Raw genomic sequence first — 19124 nt, forward strand, 5'->3', positions numbered from 1 at the left:
GGGAGGGACAATGAGCGTGGATGAACAACGAGGAAGGGAGAAGTTCTCGAGCTGCGGAATCGCGCGAATCAGGGAGAGAGGATCATCGCCGCTTTAGGGAATTGGCTATAGGAAGCTCTACTGCGCGTGTTTGAGCAGGTCAAGTTGAAGCTTGAAGATTTCTGTAGGTGCTTGTATAGTTCTACGTTGGAGCTCTAAATGTCCAGCAAAGCTGCCAAGTGTGGAAAACTAGAGGTCTTATGAAGCATGATGCATTCGGATAGCTTAATATCATGAAACCACTAATGCTAGAAATGATCTCCGTTCAGGTCTGTAAATTGTGCAAAATATTTCGGGCAATCATCCTCCAACAATCCTACGCATCAAACTGTCCAAATGTCCTCATCCAAAGGTGTTAGAAAAGGCCAGGTGGGATTGTTCGAGGATCACGTGATATGGGATTACTCAGCCCAGGCTATGCCCAATTCAGTTGGTGTCGCCATAGCACGCTAATCCTATTCCAGAACTATATCTTGAAACAGACCTCATGCCAAGGGGTGTTCTTGTGCCCTTCACCCTACGCTAATGAAGTAAAGCTGTTTGCTTCAATATCTAAGTTAACACTTCAGAGAGGCTTGTACTTTCGATTTTCGGCCGCTTGCGAGATTGTGAGGTTGCGAGAGCAACGTTGAAACTCGTTTTGGGCCTGGAGAGATGTGGCCAAACCTACGAAGTCAAAGAGTTGAAGTACATCAATACTAACCGAGCTGCAAACTTGTCGCGAAGATTCGGGTCGGCGCGCTTCCGGTTCAAGCGACTCAAAACAAGATCATCAAACTCGTTTCCAAGGGCCTGAGCGAGAACAAAGGACATGTTCTGCTGTCATTCTATTGACTACATTGGAGACCGTTATCCAAGATCCGTTAAGAATGACGGCGGTCCTTCCTCCGGGGATCATGACTTCCAACCTTATTCGAAATCTGTCTGTTCTCGTGTCTCAACTCGAAAAACTTCCCCAATCCCAGGGATACCAACCATGTAGTTTGCTCGAAGGCCTCGAAAATCATCTCACTTAAACTTAACTACATCTTGGAGAGCTTCCCAATCCCTAATTCTGCAATGCCCGTCGACTCTTTACCGGAGTCAGGCTCGATAAACGCCACCGGAGATGAAATCTTTACCGCATACCTGACATTAATACCACTGACCTTGAAAATTTCGACACCTTCGATATTGCCGATTGGGCAATGGATCTCGATATAGGTGCGATGAGTGATGACTGGACGATCTTCTAGAGAACGCACATCATCGGCTCATATCAGCACGCAGCCACAATCAATCAACAAAATCGAAACATTCGGATTAAATTCTGGGGTGCAGTCCATTGTATAGTCGAAATAACATGTTTAAAGCCTCGAACTCCTGGTCTGCTCATCGGGCTTCAAAAGGTCCTCTAATAGAGTCACCCATCCAGCCGAAGCTCTCAGTCTCTCCTCCTCAGACCGATTGGTCCATTTCTGCGCAGCGCACGCATGATCTTCCTGCCACTGTTCACTGCTTGAGCAACCCAAGGGCGAATAGCAGAAGCTGTCTTTGCAATCATTTCCAGCGGCAACACATGCCCAGAGCCTTCAATAACCACCTTCCTTGCCCGAGAATGCTTCACTCCGCCACTTCCACCATATCGGACAAGTGGGAGAGCTGCTAGCAGATACATGTATCCTGCTTTCCGTCATAATATACAGGCGAAAAATAGAAGCCAAAGTAGAGCCAGAAAGCAGTACAAGCATCAATAAACCCGGTTGACACGTAATTTGTATACTCGAAGTGGACATAAGTTATGTCAATCCGTACATACTGTGTACACGGAATGTATAGCGTAGTAGTGGCTACTTATTATATACTTTTGATAACTATTCAATTACTATATTGCTGAAATTGCTAAACTAAATATATAACGCCTGAAAAGAGCCGCTAATACCTCGAGACCAAGCTCGACGAAAACGGCTGCCGATCGGCGGCTTGGCCGTTTTGCCTCGTCATACCTCACGTACTCCCCTTAATCTCCCCTGGATTTCTTCTTTCTTCACTCTCCCTTCGAACCTCCGACTTCAGATAATCAGAGGCCCGGGGACTCTTTCCGCTGACGTATCCAACGCCCCTCGGCCGGCACCACCCCACAATCCAACTGCGCCACACCCGGTTTCGAGGCAATCACCGGTTCCTTTCTGTCGCTTTGGCCAGTACACCAAACCATAGGCCTCGATGTTCCCCTCGACCTATTAGCGCACGCAATTGGAGGCTTTCGCCGCACCGGACATTTGTTACGATCGCCCTGAACTTGAAGGCAATGGCATCCAACCCCGAGATCCGGGCCAGGACTTCGGCCTCCGATATCCCCTTGAAGGACCTCGAGTCGGCTACAATTTCAAACGATGCAGGCGTTACATCGCGCTGGAACGGTTTCTCCCAGTTTCACCCGTCGAACATCCTTGCACACCCCGAAAGATTAGCCCCGAGCATGTCGCAGGACGACTGGCTAGCTTCTTTGGAGAACACATGGCACAAGCTGACAGTCGCGTTGACTCCAAGCTTCCTCCAGCATTGGGTGGGTGGTGAAGCACCTCCACCTGCGAAGCTCCATGCCATTGCCGCGCTGGACGGTCTGCGCGGCTGGGCCTGTCTGTTGGTCTTCAACTTCCATTTTCTCTTCACATACACATGGAAAGTTGCCGTGGGATGGGGATTTGGTGGGGAGAACTTTGGGATTCACCAACTGCCCATTTTTCATATGCTGATCTCTGGTCATATCATGGTGGCCATTTTCTTCGTCCTCTCCGGCTACGTTCTCTCGTACAAACCTCTAAAGACGATTCGGAATAGGTCTTTTGACCAAACATTCACAACGCTAGCGTCGGGGACTTTCCGTCGAGTCTTCCGCCTCTATATACCCGCGATTGTTGGGATATTATGCGTCTTTGTGGCTGTCCGACTCGGTTTGTACAATTACTCCCACGGCGTTATCAGGGAGGGCCACACTATTCTCGGCACCAATGAACAACACCCGATTGTTTTCAAATCATTCACGGAGCAAAGCGACGACTTGTGGCTTACATTAGCAACATTGATGAACCCATTCGACTACAACCTCTATTACAACTACTACAATCCTCACCTATGGACAATTCCCCTCGAGTTCCGTTCATCGCTCATCCTTTTCATTGTCATTCTGGGAACATCACGCTTGGTGGCGCCTGTGCGCATGACAGTAGTCTCTGCTCTGATATGGTTCTGCATGCGCTATGGCCGCTGGGAAATTGTCCTCTTCCTCTTTGGCATGTTGATGGCAGAGGTAGATCTCATCAACGGCACCTGGGAACAACCCAAACGAAATACAACAGAAGAAGAGAAAACGACCATCCGTCTCAACACCGGTAGCAAAGTGACCATCAATGTCTCCCGCCGTTGGTTATGGATCACCATTTTCATAGTCGGTCTATACTTCGGCTCCTGTCCCAACATCGGGTTCAAATGGACTCCCTTCTACATGTGGCTGTGGCATGTCACTCCGAAGACCTACCCGGAACCACACCGTTTTGCCCAAACCATCGGTGCAGTCCTCATCGTCTTTTCTATCAATCACTCCCCAGACATCCAGAAATTATTCACAAACCCCTTTTCCCAATACCTCGGCAAGATCTCCTTCGCATTCTATGTCGTCCACGGCCCCATCCTCCATTGTCTGGGCTACTCCATCATGCCCAGTATCTGGAGCTACACCGGCAAGGAAACGGACTTCCAGTACTGCCTCGGGTTCCTCCTCGGCTGGCTCATCTGCCTGCCCATCGCTATCTGGATGGGTGATATATTCTGGCGTCTCGTTGATATTCCCAGTGTCAAGTTCGCTCGTTCGCTGGAAGACCGCGTCATCTCTAAGGGTCCTGCTCAAGGTCCTCCGAGCTTGTCAATGCCTCAAAGGGAATGAATGCTTTTGGGATTCAGTATGAGATTGGATATCTTAGATTGTTTGTGTTTAGCGGGGGAGTTCTCTGTCCTGTTGTTTCTATACCATGATACCTGCTCGCTGGGCGAGGCGAGCCTTTGTGCTTTTTTATACACGAGTTTTCACTCCTGTGGCTTCTTCTGTTTTTAGACTTGCGGACTGAATAAAGACCTAAACCAAATCCATCCAATCATTGCTGTAACATCTTCTGTGGCCTGTTCAAGCAACAAAATCGGCTTATTTCGAACGGGTTGGCCATCTCTACACTATCGACCAATACGCAACTTCTACACCACTTCCTAGTCTACGAAAAGCAAGTCACTAACCCAAATATGAGTAAAATCCAATGTATAGTTCATTCATTCATTCACTCGTGCCAAAACAAGTCAAAAGTATGGTCACCGTCAAACCCCATTCAAAAAAAGGAGACAAAGTCACGCATGTTCTCGCTCGACCTATGCAAAAAAAAGGCGGAAGTACAGTCAATAGCGAGGAAAGAGAAACAAACACATGAGGTTAAAGATGAAGAGTATCAGAGGGGGCGAAAGGCACAACCAAATCAAACATCACAAACAAGAGATAAGCGTAAAAAACAAATCTAATGCAAGAAAAGCAGACTGTTGCGAGATTCATAGATGACTGCATGGAAAAATCAACGTCAATCCCTTCTCACTTCTCGCCTTTTTGAGAATCCGATCCTTATAACGCAACACCGGTGATTCCCCGTCCGCCGCAGACTCCCAGCCATTCCCGTGGAAGGCCGGTGTGGTTTGGTCCGCCTTGGGGCGACCAGCTTATGTTGGAGACTTCGTATTCGCTTTGCCAGACGGCTGCGGGACCGCGCTCTGATGTTGCGGCTGGTGCTCCCTGGGTGTGGGGGTTTGGTGAGGGCACTGGTGCGGCGTTGTGTTGGTTGATCAGGTCCCAGAGGAGCACCATGCTGTCGTCACCGCCGGATGCTAGGATGCCGCGGCGGCTTGGGGACCATTCCACGCAGTTCAGGGCTGCGGAGTGGCCCTTCAGTTCTAGGAGGGCTTGGCCTGGTTGGCGGACATCGAGGACTCGCACGACACTGGAGTCTTGGGAGAATGTTGCCAGGAGGTGGGCGTCATGGGGAGATGCTACCACTGTGTAAGCTGGGGATAGTTCGTACGTTGGATTTGTTACGTACCTGCGATTCTCAAAAGAGGTGGCGGGTAGAGGCCGTTCTGCGACTGGCCGGGAGGACTGGAGTTACCAGGGCTCACAACTGCTGAAGTAACTGTCAGTAATAAGCATAGACAATTGAGACGAATACTTACGCTTCTCGTTCTTATCGGTCGGCTCGTAAATGATAGTACTGTGTTCAAGGCTTCGCAAGTCGAACATGCGCACACTGCCATCAGCACCACAGCTGACGAAGACATCGACACTGTTGGCACAGAATCGAACGTCATAAACCTCCTTGTCATGAGCAATCAACTGTGTCTTGGCGGTCAATGTTGGGATGTCCCAGATGGTGCAAGTCGTGTCAATGCTGGAAGTGATGATCAGACTGGGAGAGATGGTGTTCCAGTCAAGAGATGTGATGGGGGCAGTGTGTTCGGGGGACTTGGAATTTGACAGCAATGCCAATGGTGACAGCTTAGATGTGGCGGCGTCCCGCTGGCTCGAGGGACGAGTGATCGAGTTCGAGCTTTGTAGGGGCTGCGAATTCGGTAGAGACCATAGACGGAGGTGGTCTCCTGACGTGGCGAGCAGATCAGTCGATTGTTTCTGAGACGATGGAGGCTCCCAGAGAATGCGGGTGACCGGATAAGAATGAGTCGCCTCGGCTGTTTTGACGTATTCCAATTTGATCTCTCCTGCAGCGGCATCTGGGGTGTCTGGATCTGGTTGCGTCCAGTGTGAATCGATGATTTGGATCTAGCAATTGGTTAGCGCCAGGATATTCCTTCACGGAGAGATCTACAAACATAATTGTGGTTGTCTTCTAAATAGCTGCCCAAGGCCAATTTTCCACCAAAGCCTGAGCTTCCTGTAATCGGCCACTTGCACCAATCGACCGCGTATATAGGCCACGGCGCAACATAATTGCTGTTGGTCGGGACCTGGTTGTCTCCTCCATTGTAAGGCACCGATGATATTCCAGGGCTCATAAGCGCCTCGCTCAGAAGGTGCTCGCCAGGGGGTCTAATGTCGGCCAGACCGAGAGGAGAGTACTTCGAGCCTTGCGGTGTATGGGGTGGGAACGCTCCAGGAGAGGAGGGATATTTGGAGCCTTCGGGAGCACCGTGTTGCTTGTACATCGAGTGGTCAAACCCAGCGGGGCTAGATCGCGAATGTCCATGAGAGTTGACCATGCTTGCGCGATGGTTCGTCGGCTGCGTCGAGGAATGGGGCATGGTAGGGAGGACCGATGGAGCGGTGTTTATCGATACCGCAGCTGGACGGTTCTGATTTCCTGGCTGCAAGGCTCCGGGGAGCGCAGTGCTGCTGCTATTTCCATCACCTCCATACTGCGGACTTGATTGGACATTGATCGCGGGAAGTCGGGCACCTCCGTCGGGCGCTGGGTAGTCATGCGAGGAGGATTGGCGGGATAGGTTCGGATTGCTTAGCGCCGTGGATGGTATGTGAAGCTCCTCGGGCTGGCGACTGAAGACGGTTGATCGCCGATGCGAGTCATAAGGCTGGGCGGAGTTCGACATGATGTGAATGGCAAAGGCGTCTATGAAGGAAAGGTGCGATGGATCTTAGTTCAAGAATGAGCTCCACCTTGCGATCAGAGAGGTTGGGGGTAGGCTCCAGACGGGGAGACGAGGCGCGAGGGGCTGCGAGAGAGCTCCAACCAAAGAGGACCGTGGCAATCTGGGATCATTCCAGCTAATCAGTTGGGCTCACAATGGCATCTCGAAGCATCTCAAGGAGTCGAGGAGTGGAGAGTGGGAGACTGGGCTGACTCAGCTGGGCGGGTAACCCCAGAGAATCACTTCTTGAGCTTCTTCAGCTTCAGCTTCAGCTTCAAAACTTCAAGCTGTTTATGATTCTGGGTCTGCTGTGCTTTTCTGTCTTTTCTGTCTTCTCCATGTTGTTTTAGCCTGGCCAGTAATTGTTTCGTTGCATCATGGCTGATCCCAACCCTCCCTCGGCTCTTCTACTTCTCCCCCCGCCTTCTGCCTTTTCTTTTGACCCAGTCAAAGATGCATTTGAACCATCTTTGGCGGATGTTTACACTAAGCTCTCCGATAAGTTGAATGAGTCCAATGACACAGCTATACTCGACATTGCTCTGGCCATCCCCGGTCTACTCTCGAGCTGTCAACCTCGGGCCAAAGTATTTGCGCAACTCCAACATTACTTGAGCAGCGTCTATACCCTGATTGGTGCCGTCTGTGCAACACGAAATATCGAGCTGGACTCTCCAGGTGGCATTGATACCCGGGTGGTATTTGTTGATCAGGCGACTAAACCGGCTGAACGCACTCCTTTCGGGCCCATTCTGGACCTGCAATCACTTGCAGATTGCGACCGCCGTTGGGACCATGTCTATTATCTAGGAAACACTGCCGGCAAAAACGTGGCTGACTCTTTTATCAGCCATGTTGGTGCCCAGGCCAAAGACGGCAGAGCGGCAAGCCTGCAAGCCATCACCAGCCATCCTGACTGGATGACTGCTGACCCCCTGTTAAGTCCTAACGACCAAGCCTCCACTCCGTACTATTCTGTGGTCGTGGGTGGCACATTTGATCACCTCCATGTTGGTCACAAGCTTCTTCTTACAGCAGTTGCATTGGCATTGGAGCCGGGCCGGGAAGGACGCCTGACCATCGGAGTCACAGGGGATGCACTGTTGACCAAGAAAAAGTACGCCGAAGTCCTCGAGAGCTGGGAGGAGCGTTGGCAGAGTACTGCCTCGTTCCTTAGAGCCATTATGGATTTCTCGCCTGGAGAGAAGTCACTGCAGATTGAACGTGGATTCTCGCCGGACCCTAACGGGCAGACTCCCCTCAAGAATGTTCTCACGAGGATACAACCCAACTTGGCATTCAAGTTTGTGGAAATCTCCGAGATGTTTGGGCCCACAATCACGGAGGAGAACCTCGGTGCGATTGTGGTGTCCAAGGAGACCCGATCAGGAGGGGCCCTGATCAATGATGAGCGTGCAAAGAAAGGGTGGAAGGCCCTTGCGGTGTTTGAAGTGGATGTACTCCAATCTGGAGAAGCCACCGATACTGAGAGTTTCGAGTCAAAAATAAGCAGCACAGATATCAGGCGGCGGCGGGCTCACCGGTCCAAGGTATGAGAAGTAGATAATTTGAAGTACATTAGTTCATTCTGGTTTCGGCCATTTATTCCCCAATCGCATACGCATGGCCCGTCACTCTGCATGATGTGACGGGTTCCAGGCGGGGTTTGCACCGACCTCCACCATTTGACTCGCTCTCCGTGAATGCAACAACCTGCAGGTTCGCGCTGGCTGGCCGCAGAGTCAATCAATCATGTGATTCCTGGGTGCAATGATCACCAATGAAGTGCAAATTCCGAAATTCTTGCCGAAAAAGGGCGCTAAATAAGGGCCCTGGGACATCCCGGTCGCCAGGCATAGGATGAGAGCTCTCATGGTGAGACAAGTCAACTGTACTACTAGTGTGAAGTAATATTGTTTTTGTTTTTTATATGCCCAACCTCCCCTCTCTTCCTCCATCTGTGGCCTCTCCCCGGGAGACTCAGCTTCGACTTCACCCCCAAACTGGCCATATTTCCATGTTGCTGCCAATTGCTCAAGCCGATGCTTCGGCGGCCTTGCGCGCCGATCATGGATCAGCCACGTCACGTTCATGATCTTGCCGACGAGCTATTGAGCGAAATACTGCTTTTTCTCCTCGAGCCAGCACCTAGAGCCGTAAACGATTCATTCTACACCAATGGCTCTGGGAATGCCATTGAATACGGGGAAGCATCCGACCTCGATCGCTTTCGTCTGGTCTGCAAGCGCTTCATGCGAATCGGCACCCCTTATAAGTTTTCCCGTTTCATCCTGCGATTCTCCGAACATGGCTTCCGGCGCCTGGGGGAACTGTTAGAAATGCAGCTGGCCTGCTATGTAAAGACTCTCACGTACATGGTGCGACCCTTTTATCAAGGAAGCGGTACCAGCTCTTCAAATCCAAACTCCATCGAGAAATAAACTAACGAAAACAACAGGATGGGCCCGAATACTACGAACACTGGGAACAGAGAACAACGCCCTATCCCAACTACACAGCCGACGACTACAAGAACAAACAAACCTAACCGAAACAAACTACGACAAAATCCAACTCCAGCACGCGATCGCCGCCTTTACCTCTCTCCAAGAAATAAAACTCCTAAGACTCCAAGACCACCGAGACGAACGCCTAGCCGACTTCATCCGCGACCACCACTATTCCCAAACAGGAATCCGCCTAGACTGGGAACCAGCCTGCACACGCGCAGTAACAAACCTAGGAATCGCCCTCCTAAACTCAAAATGCAGCTCCATCCGCTTCACAGCACCACAGATCAGCCCAGAAGCAACCCTCCAACTCCTCCGCGCGCCCTCAACAACCCTAGCGGCAATGGGGACCCGCCTCACAAGCCTCGATATAAACTTCCACTCAAACACAGATAACATCACGCCCACAATGGCCAACCTGTCGGGTGTCTTCCACCGTTTCTTCATAGCTGCCAAAAACCTCATCGCAATCCACATCGGCTTCGTAAGCAAAACACCGCTCGACCTTGATCTCGAGGCCTTGTTTCACAATATCCGCTGGAAAACCCTCCGCAAACTAAGTATCCAGGGTTGGCGTCTAAACGCCCAAGAAATAATCAACCTGGCTCGGAGGCATAGATACCAACTCCGCGATTTCAGGCTCGGAGGCGTCTATCTCAGACCGGGTGGTCGTTGGCGCGATATACTATCCGTTCTCCGCGAAGAAATGGACCAATTAGACCGCCTGGACCTGCGGGAAATTGACTACGCGGCCTATTTCGATTTGGTGGCTGTTTCGAATGGAGTTGAGGTCTTTGATGATTATGATTATCCTGCTCCTGTCCAGGTTCATGTTCCCTCTTCGTTGACTGTTGCGGCAGGGACGGAGGAAGAGCCTAGTGTTGTTTTGTCGCCTGCTACGTATACGCCGCTGGGGTTAGGGTTAGGGCCTGATGGGGGGCCTGATTTGGTGTGCGGGAAGATGGGGGCTTTTGCGCGGGTTTCTGTTGAGAGGGTTCGGGCATTGGGGGTGGAGGATTTGGGAGATGATGGGGTTCATGTTTTGCATGAGCAGATGCCGCTTTGGGAGGCTTGGGTGTTGGCTGGGTCGTTGAGGGCTAGGAGGAATGGGAATGGGAGAGTGCATGGGTGGAGTATGTAGTTGGTACTTTGTTAGGAGGGATAAGTTTACGATATGGGTAAAAGATGAGAGGGAGCTTTGTTTTATTTGGGTGTTGGCGGCTGTTTGAATTACTTTTATGGTGACTTGCATGCGTTAGAGCCTTTCTAGTCATATCTGGTTACAATTATATTGTTTCACGGATGTTATTTTGTTTCAGGTTGAATTGGCTAATGATGCAAATAAGAATAATCTAACAGAAACGGACAGGCATGCAATAGTACATTTTGTGGGCATCAAGTCGTAACAATATTTGAAACACAAGCCTGAAACGGAAAGAGCAATGCTCCACCAATGGGTATTTTCAACAGAAAATCAAAAATGCTACTAAACAAAGCACTGGTCCCAATTCCCACCCGAGCGCGCAAAAGTCAACCCTTTCACAAAATCCCCCCGACGACAACGCCCAAGCTCATCCACATCACACCCATGCAATGGCACAACACGATCGTTGACAAGAACCCGCACGAATGGCTCGGGATTCGGATCCGAATGACACTGCATCATCTCGATGTACGTGCGCGCAGCGAATGGCACAGTCCAAGCAGCAGAGTATCCATCAGCCTTTGCAGGAGACTGAACATGCGAGCGTGGGAGCGTAGCGGTGCCATTATACAATCCCAACGCAAAGAAGATGGGGATCATCCCGTTGTCATGCGTGAAGTCTGCGTACATAGTGTAATTCAGTGGGAAAGTTGCTGCACCTGGTGCGTCGAGGGTGTGGTTTGTGCTTGTGTCGTCGTTGACGGGGGAACGTGTTAGACGGGCGATTAGCTCGTTTGAGAAGCCGATGCCTTGGGCTGGGCCCAGGGGGTTGCCTGCTCCGTAGCTATAGTATTTGCCTAGTGATTGGAGGTAGTTGTATTGGGTCCATTCTTCTTCTGTGAAGATGTCGCAGAATGGGGAGCTTTTTGTTCCGTTGGTTGTCTGGGAGACTGTGTCGAAGGGACACATGTCCATTAGGTACACTACCTCTGTGTTGGAGAGTTCGACGCCTGGGATGTTGGCTTCGAGACGTGTGCGGATTGCTGGAGTGAAGATGGATGTGAACTCGTCGGAAGCTCCGTCGCCCAGCTCGCTGTTCTCGAGATCTGTGCAAGTATTGTGGTTTAGACTGTTGTTGAAGCCGGGCTCCTCGGAGATTACGACGCTGATTTTTGGGGCTGGCTGTCGGTGGTTGGCTTCTTGATCTTTTGACTTTGCCTGTTGGAAGCCCTTGATGAACTTGTTTCCTGATTCCACGACCCGCGATGAATCGGAAGAACGAATGAAGGGCACAGCTTGTCTGGTCAATTCCGCATAGCGCTGGTAGAACTTCAATCCCGATCCCAGCATCTGACGCTCGCCAAACGGCGTCAGATCATCGCTTCCAAGGGTGTAGTTGTACGAGCGGAGGAATTTCATCTTGCCCTTGAAAGCCGTAGCATTCGCTTGGATCTTATCGATGAGAGCTTCATACTTCGCACTCTTCGATGCCGTCGGGTACCGAGCACCATGACGGGAGAGCACCTGGACAAAGGTGATGCGACAGTCATCCGGTACCTCATCCGAGATAGCAGATTCCTCCGCAAGAGAGAAATAAGGCGAATACTGACCCCAAAGGTGCGAGATCTCAGGGTTGCATTGATACCCACCGTTGACAGTATTGCAGGCTTCACCACTTCGCGACGTTCTCATCGACCTAGAAAGAGCGGCAGAAGTCGGCAGGTCAGGCTGCGCTCCGGACATCTCTGCTACGGAATGCAAGGGTTCGTACTCAGGTCCCGGCACGAAATACAGAGCCGACAGGAACAGCATGCCCAACAGAGCAGCCATGGTCATTACCGACCATTTTTGGGATCGTTGCTGCTTAGAACCATGATCTCGTCGGCGTCCGAGGAGGCTCTCCTCCTCTCCGCGGGGACTGTAGTACCCCATTTGATCGGGTTCGACCTTCTACAGATGATGTCACAAGGGTTGAGTCCAAGTAACCAAGCCACTCACATCTGTACTGATGAACCCGGAGCGAAACCGAAGAAGATGTAAGTGGGAGTCAGGCCATTCTTCAATGCGACCTGACCTGTCAAGGAATTCACGGTAACCCTGGTTGTTGTGCTCGTGAGTGGTTCCTGCCTTGTGATTGGTCAGCGGGTGTATGAAGCCGACAACACGTGGTGCAGGCCCTACTCGTGACTTGATAGATACTTGAGTGTACTTGGCTTTAGTGTGTTTCACTATGAGGCTATGGGTCACTCTATGTACCTCTAACGGCGCCCTCCACAAGGTCCTTATATTTGTATACCCACTTGGCTTCTACTAGGCCAATATATGCATGCTGAAGGAATCATTGAGGTTTCCTTTTTCTGATTTATTGCCTTGTGTCATACATTAGGTCTTTATGCATAGACTCTGCATGTATATCATCATCCCATTCGACGTTGCTTACCGCTGTTTCCACAATTCGACACATTCCTATTCTCTGCCGAACTTAGGCTGTAATAAGCTCTTGTTCCACCGCCTACTCATACCATAATTTTTTTTTTTTTTTTTTGCAATTCTTTGATGTACAAATCAGATGCGATACATCCATGGAGTTGGAATAAGAATCATTTACTATCGTCCTAATACTAATCTTAAATGTTTAACTTGGCATGACTACTTGCTATGCCTTCATGATGTCTTACTCGCTTTTGTAGGTATTAGTCTCTTTTGAAGTCAGTTCTTGAACTAATTTATTCAGGGGCTACTGGGGTTGAGGGGAGGACTTGATGTGGGTTCATAAATTATATTAGGTAGGTGTATATACAAGAGAACGCAGGGTATAAGGATCTAGTTACCTTTCTTTGATCCGGACTTTAGATGGGATGTCAAGCGTTAGTTGTGCGAAGTTGCGTGTCTCTGTGCCATTCAGGATATTAGCCCTGACAAGGCCGAAGAAACCCAGGTTGAGAATCTCAGTGCCTCCATGAGGTTCAGAGATGCAAGCTGTTGGTCCTTCTTTTTGGAAGATCAGGGCATCCACACATTCTAAGAACAGTGTATTCCATCGACACAGGCATTTCTTCAACTATGACTTATTTTTTAGCACCACCTGTCTCTGCTTGTCCCACACCCTGGTGAGGTAATTGACATGGTAGGCGAACCAACATCGGGAAAGCACGGAACACCAAAAGACTGACGCTGGCGGAATATACATGTACTGTAATTCTCATAACTCTGGCCTTTACTTAAAAGGCGGACATAGGCATCCAGACTGCAATTGAGTCCGGGATTATGGCATGTTGTATCATTTCATTACTTAGTCATGAATTTTCCCGAGATCGCTAATGAGGTGGTCAACCGAGCGTTTATAAGGTGAACTTGCTGGGGCAAACTTATCCCTAGAGATTAACTTTGAAACATCTAAGTCTGAAGGTTTATTGCCGAAGGAGTTTTGCTGAATAGTAGGAATACATATATGGTTGGTACTTGCCAGTCTGCTGAAAAGTCATCCCTAATCGCAAATATATATTGGAATTGCGAGCGTGACAATATTCTCAATGACATCTCGAGAGAATTTCAACTGTGCCATATCTGTGATAGAACGTATTCAGTTCATTTTATTAAGTCTAATATGTATTTAAATTTACGATTTTTGGATAAGCTGGTGGTGAACGAATACCATTAGACCTTTTTGCATGCATATGCAATATACTGTGGGATTTGACCAACAACAAAGGCTTATAAGGACTAGCAACTAATATGGAGAGCCCGAATGATAATTACGCATGCTTAAATTTTGGTTGCTACAGTTATATTTCCGTGGCTGCAGGTACATATAGGAGCAGCGGGGCTCAAGATATGGTATGTGCTACGGGAAAAATCCCAGAAAGACAGATATGTTTTGATCTGATCTGAGATTTTAGCAATTGATGAGCATAATAAAACGCAGAGTAGAACAGAGTACAACATAAGAAGTCGAAGTACGAGGTGAGATTCTGTAGTTGGATGTGGGCCAATCAGGAGTGGGACTGTTGCCGAGACGCGCCAGACCCAAACATTCCGACTCTGCCCCCAAACAAACCAGCCTCTCCATTTTACACCAACTTCATCACGCTCGAGATGCCTCCAATTAATAGAGACTTTGATCATGAAGACTCATTTTCTCTGACCAATTTGGAAAACGAAATCATGGGCACATCAACACGTCGTGTCGACGAACCCGAGCTCGACTACGACATCCACACTTCAACCCTCGACCAAGCCTTCCCTGATTTCTCCCAAATACAGACCTCCGAAGAAGAACAGGATGAGCACACTGTGAGCGACCTCGAAATGTCCGTGGAAGTGGGACGCGGTGCTGGCAAGACGGGACGCGACGAATCGCGAAGCTCTGTGATGAGCTTCGAAAACAGTGTCCGTTCATCTTCACCCGCAATTCGGGTTGAATACCCAACACCACAAAAGCCCGCTACGCGCCCACAGCGACGAGCCGTTAGTGAAAATCTCCGAAAGAACGCTCAAGTGCGGCGAGCGACCCAGGCACAGAGGGAAAACATGAGCCCGCAGGTATCAAAGGCCCAGCGCGACCAGCGCCGAACCTTCTCCGATATGCACGCAAAAGTACGTGACAACTACGACGGCTCTTTCTTGGGAGACGAACGTCCAGCCCCAGTTTCAACAAAGACGCGCTCGACGCGTTTCGGAAATGCCAACGCCTCCCAAGAGATTGCGGATGCTGTTGAGCGAGCTTCGCGTGATGCTTACGCGAAGGAACTGCGCAAGTCCACTTCAGGGACTCCTCGCAAGTCCAGTGCCAACCCAGCCAACACCAACACCATTGGTGATACCATGACCCATCAGTCATTTCTTCTCCCCGACCTCCCTAATATCTCCGAACTCGTGTCTGGTGTGTACGAAGATGGCACGCCTGTCTACAACCGACAGGGCAAGATGCGCTCTACTCGCTTTGTTTCACCACTTCATGATCACACTGAAATGTCTCTGCCCCATGATCATTTCCCGCTAGACGCAGTCCCTGTTCCTGAAGATGAGAAGGCTTTGTTCGTTTCATTGAGGCTGCTCCAGGACAAAGTGGCCGAGTTGAATATGTGGAAGGCAGATGCAGAAAGGCGAATGGAAAATTATCGTCAGGAGAACGCGTCCCTAAAATCGAGCAAACCCCGCCAGTCTGTCAAGTATGAGTCGGAGGACAATGATCACAAGAAGGGATCTAAACGCTTGGCGAACGAGAATCAAAGTGAGTTCCCTACCGTGCAATTCAAATTCTTTGGCTAACAGTCTTCATGCAGAATTGGAAGCAGTAAACCTTGAGTTACAAAACCAACTGGACATTGCCGATAGAAAGGCTCAGGTTCAGGAGTCCGCCATCAAGCGTCTTAATCACGACAGAGAGTCAGCCATCTCCCAACTTGGTGCAGCTTATCTCGAGAACCGAGAACTCAAGGCCGAAAATGAGGAGTTACGGCAAGAGAACGCGGATCTCAAGTCCCAACTTTCTCGTTCCTCGCACCGCAAGGCCCGCGAGCAGGACACCGTCGAATCTGAAGCCAGCTCCACTGTATCTGATACTGATGACAGCCAGCTTTACACCGAGCGCAGCGCAGACATGAGTCGCAGCACCAAGGATCTCACCTTCAAGAGTACCCGCTCTAACACGAAGAGCAGGCGCCAGGATGATTCGCGCTCCAAGGTATCTAATCAGGTTGACAAAGAAATTCACCGCCTCGAAAAAGAACGCGCCGATGAGGCTCTTTTCTCCATTGAAGTACCCACCCAAAGACGCACCTCAGCCTCTAAGACTTCAAAACCTGTGTCCCGCACAGTCGAATCAAAGAGCTCCCGGAAACAGCCCAACACTAGCAAGCAGCGCGTGAAACGCGTGGTGGTCGAGGATGCGAGCTCGCCTGTCGAGACCACTGAGCAGACAAAGGCGTCTTCTGAGGCAGACGTCACTTTGTTGAGCGTTATTGATGAGCATGAAATTGCGCGTCTGCGCAAGACTCTGGAAGAGGAGAGATTGATGCGTAAACAGCGCCGTTCAAGTATTCCCAAGGAGAGTAACCCTGCAGAGACCGTCAACTCAACCAGACAGAGTATCTTGAAAGCTCCTGCTCCTCGCAAGTCCTCCCTTCGCGAAAGCAAGCCAACTATCCCTCGCCCAGCATCCGCTGCTGGTGATATCACCACCGGTTCAAGAGCAACTACCGACGGAGAGACTAGTCTTACCGTTCCGATTGCAGAGCGTTCCAGGCGTCACTCAGACAACTCCTTGCCTGCAACCACCCCGCTTAAGAAGCAGCGCCCTGCCCCTGACATGACCTCCGCTTTCATCCTCCCTGATATTACTTTCCACCAGGCAGACTTGGCGGCAAATGACCCATCCAAGCTGCCCCAAGCCACTCAGAAAGCATTGGATAGCATTGCCCGACACAACGGCAAGAACTGCGCGGTCTGCCATGGCCGCTCAAATGACGGAGAATGCAACCACGAGCCGGTCAAGGTCCCCAAGCCTGTTCCAGTCTCAGAGCGCATGCCCAAGCCGTCGGTATACAATGAAGAGCCGACCATGCGTCCATCGCAACCCCCCGCCGTCGCCCTTGCCACTGTCCTCAAGAGCCTGGAAGACGAGCTCTCTCATCTGAAGATGCAACTGGCCACGTACCAGAGCGCCTTCAACAAGCTCGACGCATCCCTTGGCAAGCGCCCACGGAAGGCACTCCTCGAAAAGATCGACAAGCTTCTGAAGGACGTCGACATGAAGTCCGACCAAATCTACGCTCTGTACGATGTCCTCGAGGGCCAAAAGCAGGACGGCCATGAAATGACCGAGCAAGAAATGGAAATGACCCTCGAATCCATTGGAATTGATTTTGGCGCATCTCATGCACCGGACATCACCGGTACCACTGATAAATCTTCTCGTCACACTGATCAGATCGATCTAGATGATGAGGAAGATTTGCCTTGGGAGGGTATTGAGAGCACTACTGAGATGACTGGACATCTTTCTATTCGCGGTCACTAAATTGAGATTGATTGCATTGCATTGCATTGTATATCGTTTGTTCTTTATTATGGTTACTTTGGTGCTACTTTTGCGTTATCGCATGGAGTTGGGATTGAATCTGTATGTTTAAGTTGATTGGACTGGATAATTCATTGTTGGGTAGTTCTTGATAGGCGATGTCCATGTGACCTTCAAAGCAAATTCTTTGTTTATTCACTTTTGAGCTTGTGATCGAACTAAATGGGTAGTTTCCCCATTTCGATCTGGGACTTACTATTACTTCGTTTTATACTAGTCTTGGGTCTTTGGTTTGTTTTGCAATCTATACAGTCGCATGCAAATTTCAATTTTAGTCCATATACCTATGTGGTAGCTGAGATGGCCATCGTCATACATAAAAAAGAAAAACGCCATCGCTATGCCCAGAAGCTTCTTGAAGCTGTATAAAAAAAGATCAGACCCGATGCAAGCCAGAGAAGAGCAACAGTCAGCCACTACAATTCCTCGTCCCCGGTAGCAGCAATAGCAGCGCCCTCAGTAGCCACAGGCTTCGAAGCATCTCTCTGCGAGATCTCCTCACCGACAAAGCAACTCAACCCAGCAAAAGCCTCAAGCAGCGTGCGCGAGTAATACTCGCCCAAATCATATCCACCAGCCTGCATCCGCATGTCTTGACGAATAGGATCAAGATACGTAGATGGGTAATACGACTGGAGGGAATAGTAATCGCGCTTGTCGGGTACATACCCCATGAAGGGATCGTAGGGCTTCTCCGGCTCGGGCGTTTTGATCTTGCGCAGACCCTTGACAAGCCCTGTATCCGGTGCACTGCCGTTCTCCACGGAAGAGAGACCGCTCGCGCCACGCTTGCCTTCTGTCCCGCGCAGCGCGGCTTGTTTCTGTCGGATACGCTCCTCCTCGCTGCGTCGGGCGGATGATTTCTTGAGTAGGACTTTATGGCCCTCGCGCGCGATGGCTGCGGCGTCTGTTGATGAGCCTGAGGCTAGTCTGGAGAGGAAGTCCTCGCGTCCGGCTTGGAGCTCGCGTCGCTCGGTTTCGTATTCTTGGCGCGCGGCTTGTCGGCGGAGCTTGGCTTCTTCTTGTTCGAGGGTCATGCGTGCTTGGAATGAGTGTGCTTCCTCGACCTCCAGCGCTTGGTTTGTGCGGATTGATTGCATGTTTTCGGCTGCGTATTTTTGGAGTTGGGATTCGGTTTTCGCAACGTCGATGCGGGTTACTAGGTTCATGATTATTTCTTCGCGTTGTTCGAGGAAGTCGTCGAAGGCTCGTTTCGAGTCAAATTCTTCTTCGCGGCGGTTCAGACTGGAGGGTATGGATGTTAGTCAGAAATTCACTGAGGTACTTGGGATGCGAAGGGGCGTACATTTGCATCACGCGCCGCCGAATATCTACTTCTCTCTCCACTCCAATATCTTCGAACGTCTGCTTGCGGAACTTGTTCTTACGCAGGGTCTTGCGACATCCGGCGACTGGACAGTTCGAGGGACCTCCGGAGAAGATGCGGTCCACGCATGACTCGCACATCTTGTGGTAGCATTCTGGGTTGATGAGGAATCGCATGTCGGGATTCAAGTATCGCGAGGATTTGCAGACGGGGCAGACCTCTGAGAGACTGGGTTAGTGTATAAGATCACAGAGAAGCTATATTCAGCTTACCGTCGTCATCTCGACGAGAGATCCCATCTTTTGAGGCCATCGTGAGGGCGTGAAGGAAGAGAGTGTGAGCGTGATGTGA

The 19124-nt window shown here is 50.3% G+C and overlaps 7 protein-coding genes across 7 annotated transcripts; 4 read left to right on the forward strand and 3 right to left on the reverse strand.

Moving 5' to 3' along the window:
* Window positions 1-591: 591 nt before the first annotated feature.
* Window positions 592-852, reverse strand: PENARI_c012G05346 (uncharacterized protein; the record flags this gene model as incomplete). Its single annotated transcript, XM_022632906.1, has 2 exons — window positions 592-685; window positions 743-852. 2 exons carry the CDS (start codon window positions 850-852, stop codon window positions 592-594), a joined length of 204 nt encoding a protein of 67 aa, XP_022487199.1.
* Window positions 853-2329: 1477 nt separating this feature from the next.
* Window positions 2330-3964, forward strand: PENARI_c012G03273 (acyltransferase family protein; the record flags this gene model as incomplete). Its single annotated transcript, XM_022632857.1, has 1 exon — window positions 2330-3964. One exon carries the CDS (start codon window positions 2330-2332, stop codon window positions 3962-3964), a length of 1635 nt encoding a protein of 544 aa, XP_022487320.1.
* A 717-nt stretch (window positions 3965-4681) lies between these two features.
* Window positions 4682-6672, reverse strand: PENARI_c012G07609 (uncharacterized protein; the record flags this gene model as incomplete). Its single annotated transcript, XM_022632971.1, has 4 exons — window positions 4682-5103; window positions 5154-5234; window positions 5284-5887; window positions 5938-6672. 4 exons carry the CDS (start codon window positions 6670-6672, stop codon window positions 4682-4684), a joined length of 1842 nt encoding a protein of 613 aa, XP_022487220.1.
* A 416-nt stretch (window positions 6673-7088) lies between these two features.
* Window positions 7089-8267, forward strand: PENARI_c012G02628 (putative pantetheine-phosphate adenylyltransferase; the record flags this gene model as incomplete). Its single annotated transcript, XM_022632838.1, has 1 exon — window positions 7089-8267. The coding sequence occupies one exon, from the start codon at window positions 7089-7091 to the stop codon at window positions 8265-8267; it is 1179 nt and encodes a 392-aa protein (XP_022487345.1).
* A 513-nt stretch (window positions 8268-8780) lies between these two features.
* PENARI_c012G09296 (F-box domain protein) lies at window positions 8781-10362 on the forward strand (the record flags this gene model as incomplete). Its single annotated transcript, XM_022633011.1, has 2 exons — window positions 8781-9114; window positions 9170-10362. 2 exons carry the CDS (start codon window positions 8781-8783, stop codon window positions 10360-10362), a joined length of 1527 nt encoding a protein of 508 aa, XP_022487223.1.
* Window positions 10363-14460: 4098 nt separating this feature from the next.
* Window positions 14461-17386, forward strand: PENARI_c012G00529 (uncharacterized protein; the record flags this gene model as incomplete). Its single annotated transcript, XM_022632788.1, has 2 exons — window positions 14461-15598; window positions 15651-17386. The coding sequence occupies 2 exons, from the start codon at window positions 14461-14463 to the stop codon at window positions 17384-17386; spliced, it is 2874 nt and encodes a 957-aa protein (XP_022487251.1).
* A 476-nt stretch (window positions 17387-17862) lies between these two features.
* On the reverse strand, window positions 17863-19085 carry PENARI_c012G12196 (TFIIH/NER complex subunit TFB3; the record flags this gene model as incomplete). Its single annotated transcript, XM_022633073.1, has 3 exons — window positions 17863-18691; window positions 18753-18993; window positions 19046-19085. The coding sequence occupies 3 exons, from the start codon at window positions 19083-19085 to the stop codon at window positions 17863-17865; spliced, it is 1110 nt and encodes a 369-aa protein (XP_022487316.1).
* Between the last annotated feature and the right edge of the window lie 39 nt (window positions 19086-19124).

The sequence above is a fragment of the Penicillium arizonense genome (assembly GCF_001773325.1).
Source record: "Penicillium arizonense strain CBS 141311 chromosome Unknown PENARI_contig012, whole genome shotgun sequence".
In the NCBI taxonomy this organism is placed as follows: Eukaryota; Fungi; Ascomycota; class Eurotiomycetes; order Eurotiales; family Aspergillaceae; genus Penicillium; species Penicillium arizonense.